This window comes from Fundulus heteroclitus, chromosome 16 (genome assembly GCF_011125445.2).
Source record: "Fundulus heteroclitus isolate FHET01 chromosome 16, MU-UCD_Fhet_4.1, whole genome shotgun sequence".
Lineage (NCBI taxonomy): Eukaryota > Metazoa > Chordata > Actinopteri > Cyprinodontiformes > Fundulidae > Fundulus > Fundulus heteroclitus.
In genome coordinates, this window is record NC_046376.1 from 15,653,884 (window position 1) to 15,676,977 (window position 23,094).

The 23,094-nt window shown below is 39.3% G+C and overlaps 4 protein-coding genes across 7 annotated transcripts; 1 reads left to right on the forward strand and 3 right to left on the reverse strand.

Annotated features, from left to right (window-relative positions):
• Nucleotides 1–25: 25 nt before the first annotated feature.
• LOC105937352 lies at nt 26–4,164 on the reverse strand. Of its 3 annotated transcripts, XM_012878624.3 has the most exons (6): nt 3,958–4,164; nt 2,539–2,725; nt 2,290–2,433; nt 2,115–2,213; nt 1,752–1,899; nt 26–1,598 (listed from the first exon to the last, which is right to left on the reverse strand). In XM_012878624.3, exons 2-6 carry the CDS (start codon nt 2,678–2,680, stop codon nt 1,490–1,492), a joined length of 642 nt encoding a protein of 213 aa, XP_012734078.1. In that variant the 5' UTR covers nt 2,681–2,725; nt 3,958–4,164; the 3' UTR covers nt 26–1,489. The 3 variants fall into 3 exon arrangements, with proteins under 3 accessions (XP_012734078.1, XP_036003758.1, XP_021180225.1); XM_036147865.1 differs by having other exon boundaries at nt 2,539–4,164; XM_021324550.2 differs by having other exon boundaries at nt 1,721–1,899; nt 2,539–4,164.
• Nucleotides 4,165–4,248: 84 nt separating this feature from the next.
• Nucleotides 4,249–11,529, reverse strand: snrnp25 (small nuclear ribonucleoprotein 25). The gene is made up of 5 exons (XM_012878539.3): nt 11,149–11,529; nt 4,900–4,990; nt 4,668–4,773; nt 4,517–4,591; nt 4,249–4,413 (listed from the first exon to the last, which is right to left on the reverse strand). The coding sequence occupies exons 1-5, from the start codon at nt 11,377–11,379 to the stop codon at nt 4,356–4,358; spliced, it is 561 nt and encodes a 186-aa protein (XP_012733993.2). The 5' UTR covers nt 11,380–11,529; the 3' UTR covers nt 4,249–4,355.
• A 203-nt stretch (nt 11,530–11,732) lies between these two features.
• On the forward strand, nt 11,733–16,180 carry polr3k (polymerase (RNA) III (DNA directed) polypeptide K). Its single transcript, XM_012878618.3, has 3 exons — nt 11,733–11,952; nt 12,044–12,131; nt 15,570–16,180. Exons 1-3 carry the CDS (start codon nt 11,842–11,844, stop codon nt 15,695–15,697), a joined length of 327 nt encoding a protein of 108 aa, XP_012734072.1. The 5' UTR covers nt 11,733–11,841; the 3' UTR covers nt 15,698–16,180.
• Nucleotides 16,181–17,177: 997 nt separating this feature from the next.
• Nucleotides 17,178–22,758, reverse strand: cdip1 (cell death-inducing p53 target 1). 2 transcript variants are annotated; one of them, XM_012878617.3, is made up of 6 exons: nt 22,633–22,758; nt 20,752–20,903; nt 19,685–19,831; nt 19,296–19,355; nt 18,653–18,929; nt 17,178–17,420 (listed from the first exon to the last, which is right to left on the reverse strand). In XM_012878617.3, the coding sequence occupies exons 2-6, from the start codon at nt 20,825–20,827 to the stop codon at nt 17,309–17,311; spliced, it is 672 nt and encodes a 223-aa protein (XP_012734071.1). In that variant the 5' UTR covers nt 20,828–20,903; nt 22,633–22,758; the 3' UTR covers nt 17,178–17,308. The 2 variants fall into 2 exon arrangements, with proteins under 2 accessions (XP_012734071.1, XP_036003757.1); XM_036147864.1 differs by lacking the exon at nt 19,296–19,355.
• Nucleotides 22,759–23,094: the final 336 nt, after the last annotated feature.

Consider the following 23,094-nt stretch of genomic DNA (forward strand, 5'->3'; position numbering starts at 1 on the left):
GTCTCTCATGTTTCTTGACCCATTTTCAGTTTACAGGTAGAGCCTACAAGAATTTTATCTAAAATGCCTTGGTGAAAGACAAGATTCAACCCTATTGAAGAGAAGGAAAAACAGGCCCATAGCATAATTTATCCTCTGTTGTACTTAACTGTAGGGATAATGTGCTTTTCCCACATAGTCACTCCTTGTTTCACTCAAGCCACATCTAGAAAGTGAATGTTGTTGTACAACTAAAGCTTAGTCATGTCTGACCAAAGTACGCAGTTCCTGACAAAGTCGCTGTAGGAAAACATGATAATGGAACAGAAAGAATTTTTTTCTGGCATCACTTCTTAATAGCTGGTTGGGCTATTTAGATTGCCAAATGACTTCAATGGAAACTTGTTGGTTGGCGATGTGACTTTTTACCCTCAATCAGGAAACTTATGAGATTTACTTACCTCCTTAATAAGGTGGCAAGATAAATCTTAATTTTCTTGTTGCTGAAATGTACTATACAAATAAACTTGCCTTGCCTCCGTGGCAGAGGCCAAAGCAATTGGCCTTTTTCCCACCATATTTATACTCCAGGGAAACACAAAGTCTAGGATTACTAATCAGAAGTTCCTGGACACTAATCTACTAAAGACTCTCCTATCAGTGAATAAGAGTAATTGTCACTAAACACTGGAATTTTTCCACACTAAAGAAATATAGACAAAGTAACAGTGGTTTTCTCTTTTTTTTCAGTGTGAGGTCATGCTTCTGCCATAAAAGATTAATTCATTTTAAGGGTTAGTTTTACAAAAAGGAAAAAAAAAACAGGGTTTGCCTCTTTAAAAAGAACTTACAGTTGTACATACAGAGCTACAGCGTAAATCGTTGGATTTTTAGCCTAATCCATCTTAATATACAGATATACAGTAGTACTGAATGAAAGATTTGAGTCATTTGTAATTTCTTAAAAACATTCTTAAAGAATCTCCCATAAATAGACCAGCACCTTGCCTAACCAACATTTTTGGCACATTGTTACTAGCAGCATCCCATGAAGACCCAATGCGTCCATATTTCTTTGCCTGAGTCACAAGATAAGACAAATATAGTTTGACAGAAACTATTTCAGTATCAGCAAGGCAAGATGAAATGTGTAGAAAAAAAATTAAATTTTTCCAAAAAGCTTGATTAGCCACTGACAAAGAAAGATTTAAAAGACTTCTCAGGTGCTTCGAAGCTTGAACTGTAAAGTTCATAAATCTACTACAATACACATTTACATCCAGTCATCTAAGATATCCATCGAAATGTGCTTCATTAAATCCATTCGGCTTTGATTTAAATTTTGTTTAACAAAAATAAATCCTTAGACGTGGATTTTCAGCATACCCTGCATAACAGAGGACGGTGTCGCAACCCAACTCCTCAGCGGATCCTCTCAACAGTAACCAGAACTGTCGGTCCAGCGTTCTTTCAAATCTGAGCTGCCATCGCTCAGAGACTCCTTCCCTTTTCAGAGCCTTTTGATGATTGTGATCTTCGTCCGACACTTTGGACATCTGTGCGTGACGGACTTGAACCTATCCATGCAGAAAGGAAGGAGGCAGCAACCGGCCACGCAGCTGCAAAAAAAAAAACGAGAGCAGAAACAAAAACAGAGAGGATGACAACAGACCTGGAAGCTGCTGAGCAAACAGAAACAGGATCAACAAGGTGCAATTATGTATTTAGGCAAATGTTTTACCAGCGAACCAAATGGGAGGGAGAGCTCATACCCTATTAAAGTGGACATAAAACAAACGAGCCAGGTCACGCTACTAACGGAAGTGAAAGTCTCCGTTGTGACAAACTGGTTGCACTGTGGGCACTGTGTCCTAGTCGGATGTGTCGGAAGCTTTCCCACATCCAGAATCACTTCGGGGGCTGAAAGAAAGAAGAATACATACAAATTCAGGTCCGGTTTCTTTTATTCTTAACACACACTAAATTCCTAACAAAATTGTAGTCTCTGTCCTCCAAAATCAAATGGATATTTGGCTCATTTGGGATGTAACAGCTGCAAGTGTTACACCCCAAGGCACTGTCCGTCTGAACACAGTGCCTCTCACATTAGAAGTCTGCGTGGCTTGCTGTCTCACCGGGGAAAGAAGGAGGAGGTTCAACATAGACAACCCTTTCAGCAGGAAAATTAACATCAGGATCCTTAATATCCTTAATATCCTTAGCGTCCTTAATATCTGAAAAAGAGAAATTCAGTCACAAGACTCGAACACGAAGAATTCACGGCGGGTTGGAAAACTAATTTGTGATCACCGTTCTTGCTCCTGGCTTCTAGCGTCTCGTCTTTTGCTTTTAGGATATTGTCACAGTTCTTTTGGAGTTCAGCCTTCTTCATGCTGAGTTCTTTCAGTTTATTGTCGATGGCATTTATCTCTTGTTGGGTGGCAGCTGCTTCCTCTGGTATAGGGGGGAAAACAAAAACTAATCACGGATATACGCAGAAAAACACATAAAACCAATGACTTTCCCGGTTTCTGCTGGCTGGTATTCCATTCTTGTCACCTGTTTGCCCAAATTCAGCCCGATTCCTCAGCTCCTGGAATACGCACAAGATTTTCCTTCTGTCCTCAAGCTGTTGCACCTTCAGTGAAATGTCCTTCAGGTTTGTAGATATTTTCTCCACCTCGTCGTCTGAAGAAGTCATGGTGGCAGTCGAAAGGCAAGCTGAGCAATGCCTTGGCCTTTTCGTCTGTCAGGTCAAATAAATAACAAAATAATTTTATCATTTGTTCTTCATTCATTTTGGAAGTACTTCCTCATAGGGAAGGCAAATTTGTTTGTATAGCACATCCCAGTACAAGGGCAACGCAAAGTGCTTAGTCCGGAAGCTTTAACTTAATTTGATTTTATAGATTCATATTTACAAATTTCTGGTCATCATTAGGTCTCTTATCTTCCCTGAAGTAGTGTACATAAAATGAACATCATAGAAACAGAATTAAAAACGTAAACATAAAAATGCAAGAAATAAAATACAATATATGACCCTGCACTACTGAATGATAAAAGCCAGTTTTTAAGCCCAGCCTTAAAAAAAACGTCAAAGTTAGTGGCATAAATGTCCAGAGGCAATTTGTTCCAGAGGCTGGGTCCAGCGACTGAGAAAGGTCCATCACCAAAGTTTTTGTACCTAGCTGGAGGGACTTCTAAAAAGAGCTGGTTTGTTGACCTTAAGGTCTTAGTTGGGTTATGAGCGCTCAAGGGTTCAGACAGGTATGGAGGGTCAAGAGCATTGAGGGCTTTAAAAACACAAACCAAAATGTTTAAATCAATCCTAAAAGAAACCGGAGCCAGTGGAGGGAAAAAAGGACTGGGGTGGTGTGCTGCCATCAGGAAACATTGGTTAAAAAGCGGGCAGCGGCATTTTGAACCAACCAGACAGTTGCTCGATGACTTGGAGACAACGACATAAAGCGCGTTCTAGAGCTTATAAAAAGCTTATAAATGCGTAAATAGTTTTCTCGAGATCAATACGAGTTAAAAAGGGTTTCACCTTTGTGAAAATGTGGATATAGAACACATAACTACATATTTTTTTTTCATCCATCAAAGTTTACCCAGACTTACTTTGATGCAAATACATTTCATGTGGCACTCGGATGGTTACACTATTTTTATCCCATTTAAATACTGCTGGAACCAGAACACCTATAGTGGACTTTTTTTTGTTCTCTCCAGTAACAAGCAATAATATTTTCACTCAATACACTGGCTACTACCAGTAGTACATTAGAATGAAAATTCTCATTAAATAGGCTGGACACTTAAAAACAAATAGTAAGTTTCCTCAAAACTATTAACAACTATTAGAGATATTAGCTTAGGATTTGTCATGACCCATAATAAGTCCACAAATAAAATATATAACTGTTTTCCAGGACCTTTTAAAGTGACATTTTAAAAAAACAAATGCTGTATTACCTTACTCCGTTGCCTCTGCTGCGTCCTTCATAGGTAAAAGCCATATAAACTGAACAAGAGAATATTGTTCCCATCCTGCAGGAAATATTCAAATCATTTGGGCGGCGTTTAGCCCTCCCATTTTTTGCAAAACTCTAAAGAACACTCTGGGTGCGACGGAAGCACAGTATTCAGACCCATGGACCAGCACATTCACAGAAATCCTTTTATTATTGTAATTACACGTACCCCCGTTTGACAGGAAGCAAATCATCACATTAAAATGTTACCAAAAGATGACAGACCCATAGATAGAAGCAGTACAAAACCAAGATTTTATTTTATTATTTTTAACATAAAACTGGTGCTCTCCAAGAAGTTGTGTTTATTCTCCAAAAACGTGGAAGAATGCCGCTGCGTCACTTCTTCCTGAGTCTCTTCATAAACGTCACTTCGTCTCTGTTCCTGATCCCATAACTAAAGATAAACATTTTCCACAAAAAAAAAAAACAGAAAAAAAAAATCAGATTCAGTTTTAATGTTAAAATAGTTACATTAAGGTGCAAGTATAAACACTCACTCTTTAAGCCTCATAGTATCATCATCAAGCTTCTCGCCTTGAAATACAAGATGGTAGGTTCTCCAAACATATCTCCTAAGAAAATAAAAGAGGAACAATGTAAAATTATCTAAAGCTTTGTTCATTTTCTTGAGTTTGCGGATGCTCTTACCAGCTGATGTGTTTCACCCCGCCTTCTCGCTGCTGTTTCAGCTCCATAAACCTGCAAATGGCCTTCTTCAGATCAAAGACAGTGGCATTCTGGACAACAACTATGGCTGTTTTTATCAGACAGAGACAGAGACAGAGACAGAGAGAGAGAGATTACAATCAATCTATTAAAAATAAACAGAAGCAGTGTAGCAAAAAGCAAACCATCCAGCACAAAAAAGTTAAACACTGACGCATTATTTCCCCATCTGCCTTTAAAACCTTCACTGTCATCGCCTGGCCATATTCCAGGGCAATCTGGGAATTCACCTCTTCCAGGGTCACCTGAAAAAAAAAGAAGGTATCTCAATCAATGAGTATTTAAAACCATTACACATTGCAAATCTACGAGTAATATTTGTAATGTGTAAAAAAAGGATCCAGGTCATGGTCATCCCAAAAAAGTAACAAAAAAAAAAAAAATATTATATATATATATATATATATATATATATATATATATATATATATATATATATATATATATATATATATATATAAAACTGGACTTTTTTTTCAGAAAGTTGTTTTGTTTTTTTAACTTTTTCGGAAAGAAAACAAAAAGCAATTTCTGACTTAAAAAAAAAAAAAAAAAAAAATATTCTGTAAACAATCAGATAATTTTTTGAGTTAAGTCTATGAAAATATCCAAGATCTTGGGTGTCCATGTCCTCAAACTGTAAGAATCAACTTGTTTTCTTCATTTTGGGGCAAAATTAGTAGAAAAAAAACACTACGCTTGACTAAAGGTTTTAAAGGAGCGATAAGCAAAGTTTCCTTATTTTAGATAGAAAGAACTAAAAAAAATAGTTTTATGAAGAAATAAATGTATCTTTTTAGATGGAGTAAGGTATAACGTCACACATAGGGATGGGTACCGAATTTGGTACTTTTATAGGCCCCGACCGAATTCCATCGATACTACCGGGCACTGATTCACGTAAAATCAAACGGTACCATGTTTTGGTACATAAACGCATCACTGTGACACTGAGGGAGCGGAAGAGTGGGCAGTTTGCCATGCCAAACATGAACACAGCATTGCACGCACAAGAGCGTAATGACGTCAGTAGCCGCTGGTCCAGTCAACAAAGCATGGCTGATAGAAAGCATTCAAAATTATGCTCAGATTGCACTCACTGCAATATTTGTGAGGCGAAGTACAAGGCCAGCAGCAGGAATACGAATCTGAGGAAACGCCTGGTCACTGCTGCCAATTGAGCGAATTTCTTGCCATATTTAGTGACTTTTCAGACCAATCCAGCAACCTTTTTTTTTTTTTTTTTTTTTTTAAATGGTGATTAGCGAAAAATCTAGCAACTTTCTTCTGATATTTATGAGTTCCCTGTGATAGTAACAATCGTTCTGGAGTGTATTGTCTTGAGGCAGCGGCGAGTGCTGCTGTAATCCTGTTCCCACTTCTCCAAGCACTGCCTCACAGGCAGACAGCTGCTGCTACTTTGTCCTGAAACTGTTGCACCGATGCCATTTTTTGGCCCCGATACTGATACCCGAAACCTGGCTGTGCGGTATCGGCCGATACCGATTCCATACCGATACCATCTGTTTGAAATTGATGTGTGTGTATATATGAAGAAAAGCATACTACTTGGATGTAAAATAATTGCCATCATGGCTTTGTCAAGCTGCTACCTTTGTAAAGCAGGAAAAAGACCAATACAAAGTGAATCTAGTAGAACTAGTGAGTGTCGGGAGAGAGAAGGCTGCATTCAAGTGACATACAAACATCAAAATGGTATCGGTGCCCTATTTGTTGGTACTCGCCGATACCGATACCATCATTTTAGTGCGGTATCGGCGCCCCGGCCGATACTGGTATCGGTATCGGTGCAACACTAGTAAGAACAAAGAGTGCAGAGAGGAGAGTCTTGGTTCCCTCATTGCAAAGGTATCCCACTATCATTTACAAAGCTGGATAAAATCTAATGTTTTTAATATCTTTTTTTTCTTCTTCTCTGTTGCACTAAAACAATTCCCTGAACTTTATTCACACACAGCCTCAATCCTGTATTCACCTCGTTCACTGTGTGTGCCTCTGATAACTGTTGTTTTGGTAAAAATGTGTTTTATGTGCTGTGGATTCAGCAGTGTATTAAAATTAATAAATGATTTAATAAGGTTCATTTCTAGGTCCAAACAAGTTTATATGTTGAGAAATAAATAGATTGTATTAACAAACTAACATTTATTACCTAACAAACATACAAAAGTATCAAAAATAGGTACCGTTAAGTACTGACCGTTAAGTACTGACCGATTCCTGGGTACCTCGAAGGACTTCTAAAAAGAGCTGGTTTGTTGACCTTAAGCTCCTAGTTGGGTTATGAGCGCTTAAGAGTTCAGACAGGTATAAAGGGTCAAGAGCATTGAGGGCTTTAAAAACACATAGCAAAATGTTTAAATCAATCTGATTTAAACATCTGAAGCATCTGAAGCGTGTCGCACATCTGAAGCGTGTCGCTTCAGATGTGAAAGGTACCCATCCCTGGTCGCACACCATCTCTCTGTGTGTTGTTCTCCAGTCTCTTGTTTACATAGCCGGGCCGGCCACGCGTGCATTTAGGTCCCCGTGAACAGCTGCCAATCAGAGCTTATCCTCTCCCTGCCCATAAAATGCCACTGCCAGAGCAGTTTGGGAGGGAAATGGCAGAGAACATGTCCAGTGAATCGAAACGTTCTCTTGCTAATAATATCTTCTTCTGGTGAAGAATAGTTACTTACTTCTTCACCAGACATGTTCCTCTAAAAGGTGATGCTGTTTTGCTGTGTATTCATCCTTTGCAAATATACGCATATGAGGCGACGAAGGGGAGAGAAAGGGGAAGCCGGGTGGCAGCTGGAGTGGAGATAGAGTCGTGGCTTGTCACGCCTCCTGTTTTGGTCTACAGACTGTGCTCAACAGCCCACCTGGTGTTGAAATTTCGCTCATTGCTCCTTTAAAGCAGCTATATGTAAGAACATAACTGTGCAATAATGACTAAACTTAAATTAATAATCATATAAAGATAATATCTCAAATGAGACTCTGTCGTTTCCTTCTACACTATATTTAGCTTGAACAGTCGGCTTTCAAATTTGGTGGTAAGAACCACACATACCCGTTGGTTTTGTTTTTTGCTGTAATTTGCTTCTCTTGTTGCCTCACCCAATCCGATCTGAGCAACCTAGGCTGCCATAGCAACAGGAAAACCCCTAGTTGTGCAGAATCCTTACCCGCCCTCAGAAACCTCCGGATGCAGGGAATAAATCACACAATTATTAGGCAAGTCTTATTTTTAATCTTGGTTAATCCAAAATCTTAATAAACCTAAAACAGGAATGTTTAAGAAAGTAAAAGTGAGGTTTTTCCTTTGCACGATTATTATTTCTGCTATTATTGTGCAGAATTATTACACAACTAAATGAAAACCGAACGCTGGAGATAGGCACCAGCAAACCCCACGACTCCATGAGGGATTAAGCGGGTCAGAAAATGGATGGATGGATGGATAAATGAAAACTACACATTTTCCCATCTCACTTTTTTAACTTTAATTTAGGTCTCAGTAGACAGCTGCACGGCACAAATCATGTGGCCCCAAACTCGGACCGCCCAATCAAAATACTGGAAATGCACACGTTACGTTTATGTTCTGTCGGAACGCGTGCGACAATCTAGTGCTGGTTGTCCTTGCTGGCTAATTGAAGGATTGATGTGAATGTTTTCTGTTCAATAAATTAGCATTATTAGTGAGCCTTTATTTGCAATTTTATGTATAAATTTTAATTTAATATAGTTTATATAAAATGGCATTTTTAGTGTGTTGGTTTAGTTTTATCTGTTTAATTTTAAATGTATCAAAGTCAGGTTGTATTAAGTACAAATAATTAGTTGTTGCTAATAGGTGTTGAGTTTTTGTGCCCCACTTAACATATCATGCCAGAGACACCACTGTCTAGGAGTGCAGAGAAGTGTAACGTAGTCTGTCCAAATCCTGCATAGATATCTTTATATTCTGTTTGGGTCATATTTTTTTTCAATCCGTGGAGATTTCTCTATTCCCTAATCCTTTTTTTTTTCAACAACAACTGCTAAACAAGGTCATGGACGTCCAGCTAACCAATTTTGCAAATCAGCCAGTTTTATTTCTCACTGCAGTTTTGTAGTCCAACCCCAAGGATGCATGCGGACAAGTGAAAATTATTGGTTGTGGGGTCTGTTATGCTGCGCTCCATTTGCAGTTGGAACTCAGAAGTTCTGACTTCTGATTGAAGAAATCGACTTGGAAAGCCCCTAAAGGGAGACTTCTTGCTCAGAAAGATGGAGAAATTTCTTAAAGCTGATTGTTGGATCCAATATGGCAACTCCTTGCATCAGCAGCAGTAAGCTGTGATGAAAACATGTTTATTTTACAGGACACAGCTGTAAGAATGTGTCTAAAATCAATGTAGAGTGGGAATGTCCAAACTTTTTGCAAGACGGGCCAGATTTGGCGAGATGAACTGTGTGGAGGCTGTCCAATAAACTTGACATTCTTTTAGCCTTAAAAAACATGCAGATTAACTCATTGATTTGTTTTTTAAATGGCATACTTGATTACATCACATAAATACCAAACTTTTACCAAAATCAGTTAAGATTAAAAGGAAATTAAGCAAAAACATCTGACCTTCAGGCAAATTGCACACACCAAGGTTATTTTGAAACATGAAATGTTTTCTTTATCAAATACTCAGTAAACATCCAAATTCAAAACATGTGAACAGGAAAACAACACTAACAGTTGTGTTATGTAAGTTACAACTACAAAACACTGAGGGCTATGTGCATTTATGTAACACTTGTTTTTCAATTGACAATTAGAAAAGTGATATTTAACTTTTGACATTTATTTATATCACTAATATAAATGTATTGAAAACTGTGATTTGATCCCCACAATAACGTCAGATAACTGAGCTTTTATAACTGAAGAATTGTGAAGTGAATTCTAAAGTTTATTTACATCAGAAGGCTAAACAAACACCTGCCTGCACTAATGCGAAGGGTGATACTGAGACCTCGTCTGCAGAAAACAGGCCATGTCTGGCTCAAAGACAGCAGTTTTGGTGAGCAGGATGTCAGGTAGGTTAGTCAGTTAGTCTTGTTCATGTTCATAACCGAGAATGTCTTCTCGCACAAATCCAAACAAGCTCAGCATTTTCTTAGCAAATGTTCGACTCTTTTGGAACCTGCCTTTATCCAGCCGGCAGTAAAACTCAACAAGAGGGAGGTGTTGGTGTCACACTGCAGCTCAATGAGCTCCAATTGCAGGTGGTTTGGAGCCTGGAGCGACAGTGCGGCCACAGGTCTGCTGCCCTCTACTGGCAAATCATATACTTATTTGGTACAGGTGTTCTGCACATTATTAATTTTATCAGAGACCGCGGCCATGGGCCAGTGACAATTTGAACGCGGGCCACATTTGGCCCCCGAGCCGGACTTTGGACATGCCTGATGCAGTGGCTGCAACTCTGAACCAAACAGAGCCGAAGCGGTGTTTGCATGTAAAAAGCACAGCTTTAAAACGACCTTTGTAAGAAATACTATGAAGAAAACGACAGCTTTCCTGGCCGTCGCCATATTGGAGTCCTGACTTTTTGTCTTTTTCTCTTTTTTTTATTTCTTGGAACCCTGACTTCTCTGGCTGTGTTAACTGTAACACTTTTTACTCGGCTCTTATGCCATTCCCAGCTCCTAGTTCCGACTTTCGGAAGTGAATGGAAAGCAGCATTTACCCGCACAACGTCCCCCACCGTACTAGAAAAATGGCCGAATAGAACGGAGCAGAAACGCTCTGCAACTTGGAGGGGGGGCGGAGTGTCAAGTACGTCATTTGCATTTAAAGAGACCGCACCAAAACAAATCGCTCCAAGAGACGCACCTCAGAATAGGGGTGAAAGAGGGGCTGGGTGGGTAAAATTAACGAGGAATTCAGGCCAAAGCATTGCAGTTCCACTTCATATAGACCGCAGGTGATGATTTAAATGTGAAAAGGAAGGATTTAAAAGCATGATATGCCCCCTTTAAGCAGAATATGATTGCGCGGCTGCTTTACAAGAGTTGAATCTAAAACAAACAAAAAATGTGAAGTCTCTGTGAAGAAATGTCTTATTACAAACAGAGCATATATGTTTTGCACTGGTGCTGCATTTCGCCAGTGACTCAAACCAAAAGTACACGCTTGGCAAAAAGCTCCATACAAACTATAAAGCAAGGGAGGTGGAGAGGTGATAGTCTGGGGCTAGTTTTGTAACCAAACGTGCTATGTATTTTTGTTTTGCCTAAAGGAAAGTCTACTGCACATTAAACTGTTTGAGAGACAAAAGTCACACATGTCTGCAAGAGTTCAATCTAAGGCTCAGTTTCACTGGGTCATGCAACAGAATTTAAAACAGCGCACCTGTATTGGCAAATCGCAGAGTAAAGGGTCCTGCACGAGTCGAGCCAGTCCCTCCTCGAAAATATCCAGGACCTCTGAATGCGGGAGAGCATCTTCATCTTCCTCCTCTGCATCAGCAGCTGCTGCTTCTTCTTCCTCCTCCTCCGATGACAGGTTCTCCTTCTTCACCTCCTCATCCTGAAGAATGAGACTACTTTCACCTCCGGCGCCGAGACTTTGCTCAGTCTCCATCAAAAGGCTATTAAAATAAATCAGCCAACATGCACAGGCCTTATTTTATCCGCGCACAAACGAAAACAACAAAGTAAGCATATTATCTAACAACGACAGCGAGTTTGGTTTGTTTTATTGCGGAACGTACGACATATATATCCGGTGGGATAATGTGGTTCATTACACAAAGTTCCGCGTATTGAATGCACAGTCATAACAATAATAAAACACTTAGTTAAATAATTTTTGATTTAAAAAGAAGTTATAAAACACACGCTAATTTAACTTTCTACCGGTTATTCCAGGTCATGAGAGAGAGTTGGTTTTCAGCGGAGTTTTAATTTCGTTCCTCTTGTTTCCGGCCGACCTGTTTTATCCGCTGCACGTCCGCTATGAAACGCTGGAGACTGTTTGCGTGAAAGGGACTAAAAAAAGGGACCTAATTTCTCTTCAAATTAACTCGGCTTGTGTCTTGTCGACATGTTGCTGTTTTGCCCCACCTGTGGGAATGTTCTAATCGTCGAAGAAGGCCAGAAATGTATGAGGTTCGCCTGTAACACCTGTCCGTATGTGCACAACATCACCAGAAAGGTAATAAAAAACAACACACACACACACCACGTTGTGTTGGAAAGGTGTTGCTTTTTCTGCAACTTTAATGCCTCCTTTTATTCCTCCGCAGGTAAACAACAGAAAATATCCCAAGTTAAAAGAGGTGGATGACGTTCTCGGCGGCGCTGCAGCGTGGGAGAACGTGGATTCAACTGCAGGTGAGGGATTTGTCCCCTGGTTTTTAGTCAGTGTTATAAAGTTACCCCTCTTACCGCCCCATACACGTCTGCGCTACATATGGGTACTAAAACTATGTTTAACTAATGCATTGTTTGGTTTTTGTCTAAAACCCTTGTGATTTAGATTTAAAATCCCTTAATGAAATCAGATCTGTCATGTTTAATCAGCCTGCTTATTTTGTGTAACAAGAGCAGAATGGATAAATGCCCCTTTTTTACCAAAGCAAAAGATTATCCTTCCATGCTTATAATAGTTTACTCTTACTAACCTTAAATGTTATTTTTTTTTTCATCGTTTTGCCACTTTTTCCCAACATTATTACCCGAGTTATTTAGGCATCCACTGCCAGGCAAACCTCATTAAACTGATGCTGATTAAAGGCTCACTAATATGTTGCGTTCGCTCGCCTCACATGTTGGATCTAAATATGTTATCTTTAAAAAAAAAATATGCATGTAACCCAAACATTTAAACGATATAATTTGTAACATTTTCAATAAATACTACTAGATATCTTCTTTTTGTACAACTGCTTCCAAAATAAGACACTGTATTTGTGTAACTGCGCTTTCCTATAAGTTCTTGAACTTCTACCTACTCCTTTTGAGCGCTACTAAAATGCCTTAACATTTGAATGTAAATCTTGCTTGTATTGTTGCTCAAAGAAATTGAAAATAAATTTTAAAAAATGATTCTCAGATTTGGGAACGACGTCACACACCCTGCCTGCCACCATTTTAATAGATACAAGTTATAAGAAAAGCAAATAAACAGTCGGTTCCTACTGCTTTCAGCGAATTCATGCGTGCTGCAGGCGTATTGAATTTGACTTTGTTCAGTGCAGTGGCGTAGCCAGAAGTGGCTTTTCGGCCGGGCCAAATATAAAATGGGTGGGCAAAATAATTGTTGTTGAAAGTACGTTTATTTGTAAATTGCACGTTTCTAAGTTCCCTATGGAGAATATACAGGCCGACAAGGGGAAGGAAAAAAGACCTTCTCTGTTCATGTGAACATCCTTGAATTGAATATGGAAAAAATAATCAGGACCTATCACCTATAAGATCATTTATCTTCTGGATCATTTAAACTGTCGTATCATCTTTGGTCCAGATGTCCGGGACACATGAAACACTTTATGTAATGGATGGAAAACTTCTCCTATTTTCGTTTAAATACAGTGGGTTTGCCAGCAGATGCTATACAGATAAATGGTTCCACAACATAAATAAATAAAAAAAGAACACACTTTTCTTTGTTTTTCTGACTTTAATAAGAAAATATTAGGAGTTGACTATAAAATCACGACCTGAATAATCAGTGGTGATCTTCCCCTCTTCTGCAGCATTTGAAGCAAGCGGCGGTTGTTACGCTGCATCATTACACATGATCCTGCTGCTTTGCTTTCCTCTGATCTGCTCCTGCTCTTGTAGATCGGTACATTTCATAACCTTTTGTTGTCGCCTTTCACAGCGACAGGTTTGCCATCTCAGCCTCCACCCTCACCAGACATCATTTCCAGTGTTTGCGTAAGGCGCCTCTAAGTGCGCGATTACTCATGCCGAAGGCGGAGTTTTCCGAGCAGATGTTTTATGCTTGTGCTCCAAGCGGACCCAGTGAGGCACTGACTCCTGCTTTGCCTTTAACCCACTAGCATTAGTGTTACAGGAAATAGCACTTTTATGTCTGAGTTTAGGCACAGCCCTTTAAGCTCTCCACTTCGCTGTGCCTCAATTTTCTACACAGCCTAGAAGACTATAGAAAAACAACAGGCTATTTGGGAACTGATTGTCCGGTCCCAGCATACTTTGTGTTCAATGACCCCAGGTTGAGGCGGCGAGAGGAACGGAAACAGTTCTTTTTTTCAATTCTGCTCTGAGCATGAGGGTAAACAGTGGGTAAAATGCATAAATACAAACTGTTAAGCCCTCTTTTTAAAGAGGGAGGAAGAGGAATGAGGGTTCTGGACTGAAGCTATGTTACAAGACCCTAAAAACGGCCCTTAAAAGTACGCACCGACATTACAGTGTGACTAAATTTAGTATGTGCACCTGAGGAGGAGTGTCAAGTTTGACAACATCCCTACTATGTTAACATCGGCCCCTCCCACAAGCAGCCCCAGGCTTGGTACATTAAAATCTATCAAATTAAATGATTTCATTTAAATAAACTGGCTTTTATTAAATACAACACCTAGGCAAAGTATTAACACCACCATAACATGCTGACTGTTTCTCAAGAGTTTCCAGCAACTCCTTGCATTTGGCTTATTAGGTGTTTTAGACAAGCATAATTTAAAACTTTATTTAGCTTCATTTTATTTTATGATGGTTTTTATGACCTTAAGTGACACTCTTAAAAAAAAAATGTTTTTAATAAAGGGAAAGCCATTTGATTGGGTGGGCCCTGATACAAAGTACAGTAGGTGGGCCTAGGCCCACCCATAGCTACGCCCCTGGTTCAGTGGTCTCCGGCTTTCCGTGTCAGAACTTTCTATTTTAAATGCTTGAATCACCCACCTTTGCATGTCATTAAGTGGTGCAGGGGTGTGCTAATGAATCGTTATTCGGTTTAAGAGTCTTTAACCAAAAATAAAACTGTGCCTCTTGAGGACTGACTTCAGACAACGCTGGCCAACAGCCATGAAATGACCTGCATGGTCAGCCATCTGCGTGCTAGAATTACGCGAGTAAACACAAATTCTACAAGGGAACGTATTATTTTGAAACTGTTGTTCAATCGGAGCTAAAATTTACACAAAACATTATGATTAATACCATCAACAGTCGCTGCTTGTTTTTTTGTTTTTTTCTCTCTCGATTGTTCACTGCTGCGGTTTCTTACCCCCTCCGATACACAGTTGAAATGTCTGTTCAAATCAGATGAAATGCAACGACGTTGTTCAGACTGAGGCCACTTTAAAAAAATCATTAGATGAGCATCAGATTTCTTTCAATTACAAACCGACTGTACCAGTAAAGTCACATTGAGCAGCTCGCAGAGCTGGTTTCCCTGATGTTATCGCCTACATTCTTTCTGTGTGAACAGCAGATTGGTTTAGTGTCTCGTTTCATCCTTTTTACTAAGACACTAAAGCATTTGCCTTACTTCTCTGTTGATTTATGCTCATGCAGGGCTAACATATTGGCTAGCTAATGTGTTTATCTCAGCTAAGAATGTTAATGCTAGTCTATGTTAAAACTACAGTATGCGGTTATTTTTTTTTTTTTGGGAATGTTTTACCATAATTTCATTTGTGTAGTGTCCTTAAAATAAAAATTTCGTCAACACTTTGTAATTGTGATGTTGGGTGTTTTCTAACGAGTATCGGTCATATGGGCTGAAGTCTAGGCATGAAAGAATAACGTTTGAGTGAACAAAACTTTCTTCTGATCATTTGCCTTTGTGTTTCTTTACAGAAACGTGTCCCAAGTGTGAGCATCCCCGGGCTTATTTTATGCAGATCCAGACCAGATCCGCTGACGAGCCCATGACAACTTTCTACAAATGTTGCAATGCACAGTGTGGACATAGATGGAGAGATTAACTCTTCTGGAATAAGAATGATCAAATCATTATCAGACTCTGCTTTGTCTCTTGAGTGTTTTCCTCCCAAATAAAGGTCATGTTTATATGCAACAGTCACTTGTCAGGCATCGGGAATTTTCCAGATAATCAACAGAGCTTTCTCCAGTACTTTTATTGATAAAATATTACCTGTTTACAGTCAAGTAAACTCTTACATTGTTGTACATTATCACAGACATTATAGCAATGCATTTTTCACAATAAGAACGTTTCATTGCAATCCTTCAGCTCAAATATTGTTTCACACTGATTTGTCAGCCTCAAGAAAAGTATAACTAAATAAAAATCAGATGCACATTGACTCAGGTAGCTAACCAGCAGAGTTACTTGCTTGAAGTGAAGGTCAGGCAGATGTACTCTCGATAGGCATTAGTGAACAAAGGACTGGACATGCAATGATGGTATCATCATTCACTGGCAGCAGACAATTCAGTAGGAAAAAGAAAAAAGTGGACTTGGAATAATTCTAATTTTTATCTTTTAATCGAAGCTTAAAACTATTTGCCATCCAACATGCATCCGAGCAATGCAAGTGGTCATAAAGAAGTGGTGCCAAGGTTGATTTATGCACAGGTTTTTTTTTTTTTCCATACACCTTTTATTTATTTTTTTAGGAGTTATCATTTTTGTATCTGTAGAAGTGCATCAACCTGCCGAGGTAAATTCCTACCGTTACTAAAGACGTCAAGCAAGTTTTTCTTTTCTCAGTGACGGAGATATCTGCCACTTTCAATGAGTGCATGTACAGTCCAATTCACTCAGCTAAAAGTCAAATGACATTGCTTTTATTCAACATAATCACACGCTCATTAAAAGGGGTTAACAGTGGATTTTAAATTAAAGTGCAAAAGGTTGAGTTTATCAAAACTACATACCATGGACAGAGAGCTGGTAAGTAACAGCGAAGCAGCAAGTCACTGAGCATTGTGACTGGACAAAAATAATAAATACGGCATGTAATGTAGATGCATCAGTTTAAAGTTAGAGTTACAATCTCATTAAACCAGGGAAGGGCGGGTGGAAAAAATGGATCTAAGGAAAAGATGATGCACAATGTTTACTAAATATAAATGTTAAAATAAACATAACCTTTCAAAGATGAGACCCGGAAAAAAAAAAAAAAAGCGACGCACCAACTCACATTCTGAGTAACATTCACAAATGAATTCAAACAAAGTTAAGCATTTTCACAGCATTTTCTAAATGAGGCTAGCTTTTTTTTTTGTTTTATTTCCTTCTTGACATGCATAAGATAAAAATGTCTGGGCTCACAGCAGTCTCTGTGACTGCAGCCTCTCGGTTCCGGGTTCTTTTAGCGCCCTTCATCTTCACCAGTTCATAGCTTTTGTACATTTCAAATCCGTTTTTTTTTTTACACATTTCAGAAGAATGCGAAAGATATATACAATAAATATCCTGTGAGCTTATGAGAAAACTTCACTTACGACGTAAGAGGGCGACACAAAATGGGGTGGCGGTGGGGTCTGCCGCTACTACCAGCAGGGGGAGCTGAGAGTTTTTGTGAATGTGTGCATGTACGCAGGTTCTGTGGCAGAAAAGCTGTCGGTGGTTAGCAGATGCGCTTGTATGTGTAGATGTAGCCCTTACAGTTAGGGCAGGTGTGTGTCACATCCTTGAGGTCATCGATCAGACAGGGAATCAAGCAACAGCCGAGATCACACCTGGGAATGAAGGAAAAAAAAAAGACGTAAGACGTGCAGCTAAATCAAACACCTGCACACGAGTGTATTCAGGATGCTCGTTCGGTACTGGGAAATGATGAAACGGGTTATTCAGATGAGTAAAAACATGGAATAATCAGCACCTGTTGCCACATTCTGAGTGTTTCCAAGGGTCGTTTTTCTACTGTATTGAGCCAAAAGGGAGGACTATTAATTGTCTGAAAGGAAATCTTATTCCTTGCATCTGCACAACAGATGAGAGGGTTGCGGACTAAAATGATGGGAAATACTCTTTAAACCAGGGGTGTCAAACTCATTTTGGTTGAGGGGCCGCATACAGCTTAATCTGATCTCAAGAGGGCCACACGAGTTAACTCATTGCAAGATTAAATAGAACTAATAAATGTGGACTTGTTGATTTTTATATTGAGTTAATTTCACTTTTACACAATATATTATGGATAACCTCAGCGTTTTTAAGAAAAGTATGTGCAATTTCAACAATACTTTTACTCAGTTAAACATTTACTTAAGTGCATTATGCATAAGAACTGATCACAGTGATTATACAATGTTGAACAACATTTATTCACATTTTTTGGAACTTAAAAACACTGTTCTGCATGACAAAATACATCAAACAGATAAAAATTAAGAAATTATTAGAATTTTTCCACACCTGAAGCTTAATCTGCTAATTAAAACACAGCGCCCCTCGTGGACAATATAGGAACTGCATATGTTCAATTAAACAAAGTTTTTTTTCAATAATTGTTTTATCATTCTCTTCCTTTTATCTTGTCCACTTGTGAAAGTCAAATCTGATGAGGTCTTTGTGGCATCTTATTGCCACATTGCCAGACAGGACACTGGAAAAAAATAAATAAATAAAAAGGCCCAGACTAAATAGTTCGGCGGGCCGGATCCGGCCCGCGGGCCGCATGTTTGACACCCCTGCTTTAAACCCACTGCTTTCCATTTCTTCCTTTTTCTTCTTCCATGATTGCATTTCTCCAGTTTGTCAAATTAATCTTAGAAGGTTGGCTCCGTTAACATAAACACATCTCTTCCAAAGTCTGAGCTGCCTCTTCTAATTTCAGTACCTCTAGATAACTGGTCCTGCTGACCACAAATGACAACTTAGGGTTGGACTTTTAAGTCTGAAACTCTGGCTTGAGACGGACCATGAGAGTAACACCTCTTCCAGCTGATCGTTAAAACCTTGACCTTACCCAACAAAGAAGCAGAAGAGGCAGAAGAGCGTGTTCATGAGCCCGACGTCATGAGAGATGCGGGTGACGATCGCCTGCTGACAGTGCGGACACACGGTCTGCACCGGTGAGGTCTGAAACATCTCGCCCTGCAGGACGGTCACAGTGGTGGCGGCGCCCGGAGGAGCCAGGACGGTCGCTGTGTGACCTCCCATGTGGACAAAGTGACTCGGACCTGGACCCATCTGTCCTGGCACCGGCTGAGCGAAGTGACCTGGCGGTGGTGGGTACGGGCCACCTGCAGGGAATGAATCCAGGGAATTAAAAGTTAAAAAAGAAGCACAGACTAAAAAACAACCTAGAAGAGGAAAACTGAAATTATATTCAAGAAAAGGATTTGATGGCGGCTACGGATGACGTGGTTAAACATTCATGTGCAAATTAAAATGATTCTGAGGCTAGTGACAGCAACAACACAGATAAGATGGTTACAGAAAGAATCTTTTCACAAAGTTTCAAAGTATAAAAGAAAAAAAAGTCACTGAGGTTTTTCAAAGACTGAGCCAAAAGAGTAAACACCTCTTCTGACACGTTTTCATCTAAATAGACACAGTGACAGTGTGATGTTCTGTGTTCACTGATATCTGCGGACAGGATGCTGCACCTTGTACTGGTGGAGGCATTGGATAGGCAAAGTGACCTGGAGGTGGTGGATAGGCCATTCCTGCAAAGATTGAATTTAGGAAATAAAGCATTAACAGAAAAAAAAAATACAGATTAGGATGATTATGTAGAAAAAAAAAAAACACAACAAAAGAAATGCTAAAATTAACATTAAGCAAAAATTTGATAAAGCCATGAAGTGACTTGAAATGATGTGATTACACAAATGATGGTGCCAGTAAAAACCAAACTGAACCCACTGATAAACGTGAAGGAATTAAAGGTTCTGAAATGCTTCAGAGACACAAAATGAACACAGAATTTTCTGGGAAGTTTGGTGCAGGACTGTTTACAAGATGTTTACTGATATGTGAGGACAGAACGCGGCACCTTGCATTGGTGGAGGCATTGGCATGGGCATGGGTCCTTCCCCTGGTACATGTGGAGGTAGGAAGCCTGGTTGTGGACCTTCATAGGGGGGAGGGCCATAATCTGGAACCATGGGCTGGCCTTGTGGCTGAGTAGTTCTTACTGTCCCTGAAAGATACACAAAATTAAAAAAATTTAAATTGAAAAAACATTAAGACAGCTCTACACTGATCTGGAGAATGATTTTAACGACACCCCTAACACAGGGGTCATAACTGTACGAGCTGATAATTTTAGCATTTAACCAAAATGTACGGTTGTAGGCAATTTTTCATTAAATACAATTATTTAAAGGAGCAATAAGTGTTATTTCACTACTAGGTGGTGCTTGAGCACCGTCTGTAGACCAAAACAAGATGTATGACAAGCCGCTCCTCTTTCTAACTTCACTCCAGCTGCCACCCGGCACCTCCTCGCCTCCTGTGAGCGTATTTGTAAAAAAGAAATTCACAGCAAAACAGCCTCACCTTTCAGAGGAACATTCATAGTGAAGAAGTGAGTAACTCATAACTTTATAATGCTGTTAGGAAGAGAACATTTTAATCTGCGGGGGTTGCTCCCCGCCATGTTGCTCCGGCTATGTGAACAAGAGCCTGGAGAACAACACAGAGAGATGCAGCGTGACGTCACACCGTAGCTCATCTGAAATATTCCCTTTTGTTATCCACGTCACAATTTTTTTTTAGTTCTGTCCAAAATTATGACATTTCGCTTATTGCTCCTTTAAACAATACAACTACACACCCAGAGAGAAAAACAACAGAACAACTCTCCTGATCTTCAAAGTCAAGTAATCATGTCACAGAGCTCAGCGAAACAATGAAAGACACACGTTCACATCATAAAGAAATCTAAAATAAAATACCAAAACTTGAAAGGCAACCAATAACAGTTCTACACATTTAAAACGTGCTTTATGCATATCCAAAACTGAGTAAAACCAAGATTTACTTGCTGCTCGAAAATACTCCACACTGGGAGCTCAGCTAGATACTCATCAACATTCAGCACACCCGTGCCTTCATTACCAGGTTGTCCATTCTTTTCCTCAATGAGGGGGGCACTGGGACCTCCGGGGTACGGAGGGGGAGGGTCACTGGACATACTGGCCGGAGATCTAGGCTCTCAGATGGCTTGGATAGGTTGGCAGCAATAGCAGCTCCACGGGTCGGGTTTACCCCTGAGGAATAAAACATGAAATCTTTTATCTCAAGTTTCACGAGAAAGTACTGGTACTACTTTCTCAAGTTAAATCCTACATGCAGAGGTTAAATGGAGGGCTGTTACTTCCCACTAGGTCAATATATTTAGTCGGTGCCGAATCTTCATTATCTCTTTTATTTTTTAGAAAGGTTTTCCTCCAAATTGGCATTTATGATAAGAAGCTCCTGGCTGGTGTTAGCAGCAGTGCATGCGTTTCCTCTGCTGCACATATCTACAAACTTCATCGCCAGTCATTTGTTAGTTCTGTCAGCCTTTTATAGAAAAATAAAGATGGTGGATAAATGATTGAATTAATACCAAAAAGTTTTCAGTCATATGTGGTGTAAAGTATGGAAGAAAGAAGAACAGCTCCTGATTGCACTCTGAGGTCAGATTAAGTCATGTGTCTGCTAAATTGATTATTTATAATTTTATTATAATTATTTTTTTTATTTTTTGATACATTTAAATTGACATTTAACACTGTATCTGCTAATGTTATTACAAAGCCTTTAATCACATTTGTTAATCAAACACAAAAATAATATTTACGGTCAATACGTTCTGTGGTAGGCCTATACAAAAAATATATATATGAAAACGTTATTGTAAAATAAGATTACTTTTTGGAAGAAAAAAATTATTATGGAGATTAATCAAACAGTTAGTGGACAGATAATTTAGACGCTGAAAAAAATGTAAGAAAGTGAGTGCTATTTTCTTGTGCAAAACGTAAAAAAAAGTGTTAAAGTTTGCACGAGTCCCAATTGCACACTCCAAAATAACAATTACAGAAGGAAGTTATATCCTTTTACAATTTAAATACATGTTAATTGTTAAGGACATAATTACAATCTAACTGCTAAACGTCCCTCAAACATCAGCATCCAACTATAATAATCCCATTTGATAAAGATGTTGACGTCTACTGAAGCATTAATCTCACTTTAAATTTAGTATGCTTACACAATCGCCTTTAATTTAGCAACTAAATGTTACAATATTACTACAGCAATCATCCGCATAATTACACAACAAGATTTAAAAAAAACAAAAACATTTTATCACTCCGTAAGACTTTAATCAGTTTCAGGAAGAAAAAAAAAAATAAGATAAAAATGTTTATTGGCTGTTCCTAAATAAGCAACTATTTACCCAGGTTGGAGGTAATCCCAGTCAAAGCTACTTGCGCCACTTAACAACATGGTTACATAATATATATATATATATATATATATATATATATATATATATATATATATATATATATATATATATATATAAATAAAAGGGGAAGTCAGCGCTGGCTTAACGTGAAGGTGAGCAATTTATTCAAAACAGATGGGTTACATCTCTGTCAGCTATCATGTTTGTTAGCTAACAGGTAAGGTAGTGAAGAAGGTGGCGCATTCAGAGGCTAAATGCCAGGCTAAAACGTGTTTATTTCGGGCTGCTCAACGCGGCCCAGAAAAGGACTGACAGCGGGAGTTTGTCTCCGGCCGTTGCGGCGATTTAAAAGACGTCGCTGCGTTCGAATGCTGAACCCCAACCGTTCACCGCTAGCTGCCGCTAGCTGCGCGGCTAGCTAGCGTCGCCATTCTGGATACAGAAACTAAACGCTAAAGATGTGAGAGGGAGAACGGGGATGTGAGAAGGAGAACCCCCCTAGATAAGACCTGCTTTAGGTAGTGACGAGGCGTTATTACCTTGTTCCAGGAGAAACAGCACCGAGCCGTGTTGTGGCCGAACTTGTTTGACGTTAGCCGCTTCTTCGACGTCCGCTGAGACGGATTTACACTGACGTCATTAATCATGATGTCCACCAGCGTCCTGACGAATGTTGATGCCCCGTCAAAAACAAAAAAAAAGATATATTTTTTTGGCACTCTTGAAAGCCATGAGGGGCAAAACTATGGGGATTTTTTTTTACTGGTGTATAAAAAGAAATGTGGTGAAAAAAGTTTCCAAACTGTTTGGTTAGGATCCCGAGCCCTATTAAGAAAACTGTGGATTTTGTTAGGGCTTCGACTAGAGTGGCCTGAAAATCGACTGCTAAATCTAGTCTAAAACAACATATTTGTAGACTGGTTTCCAATATCTTATGAAACTACCAGATGTCCTATTTATGGTTATTTTTATTTTCACCCAGCAATCTGATGGGATGTAAA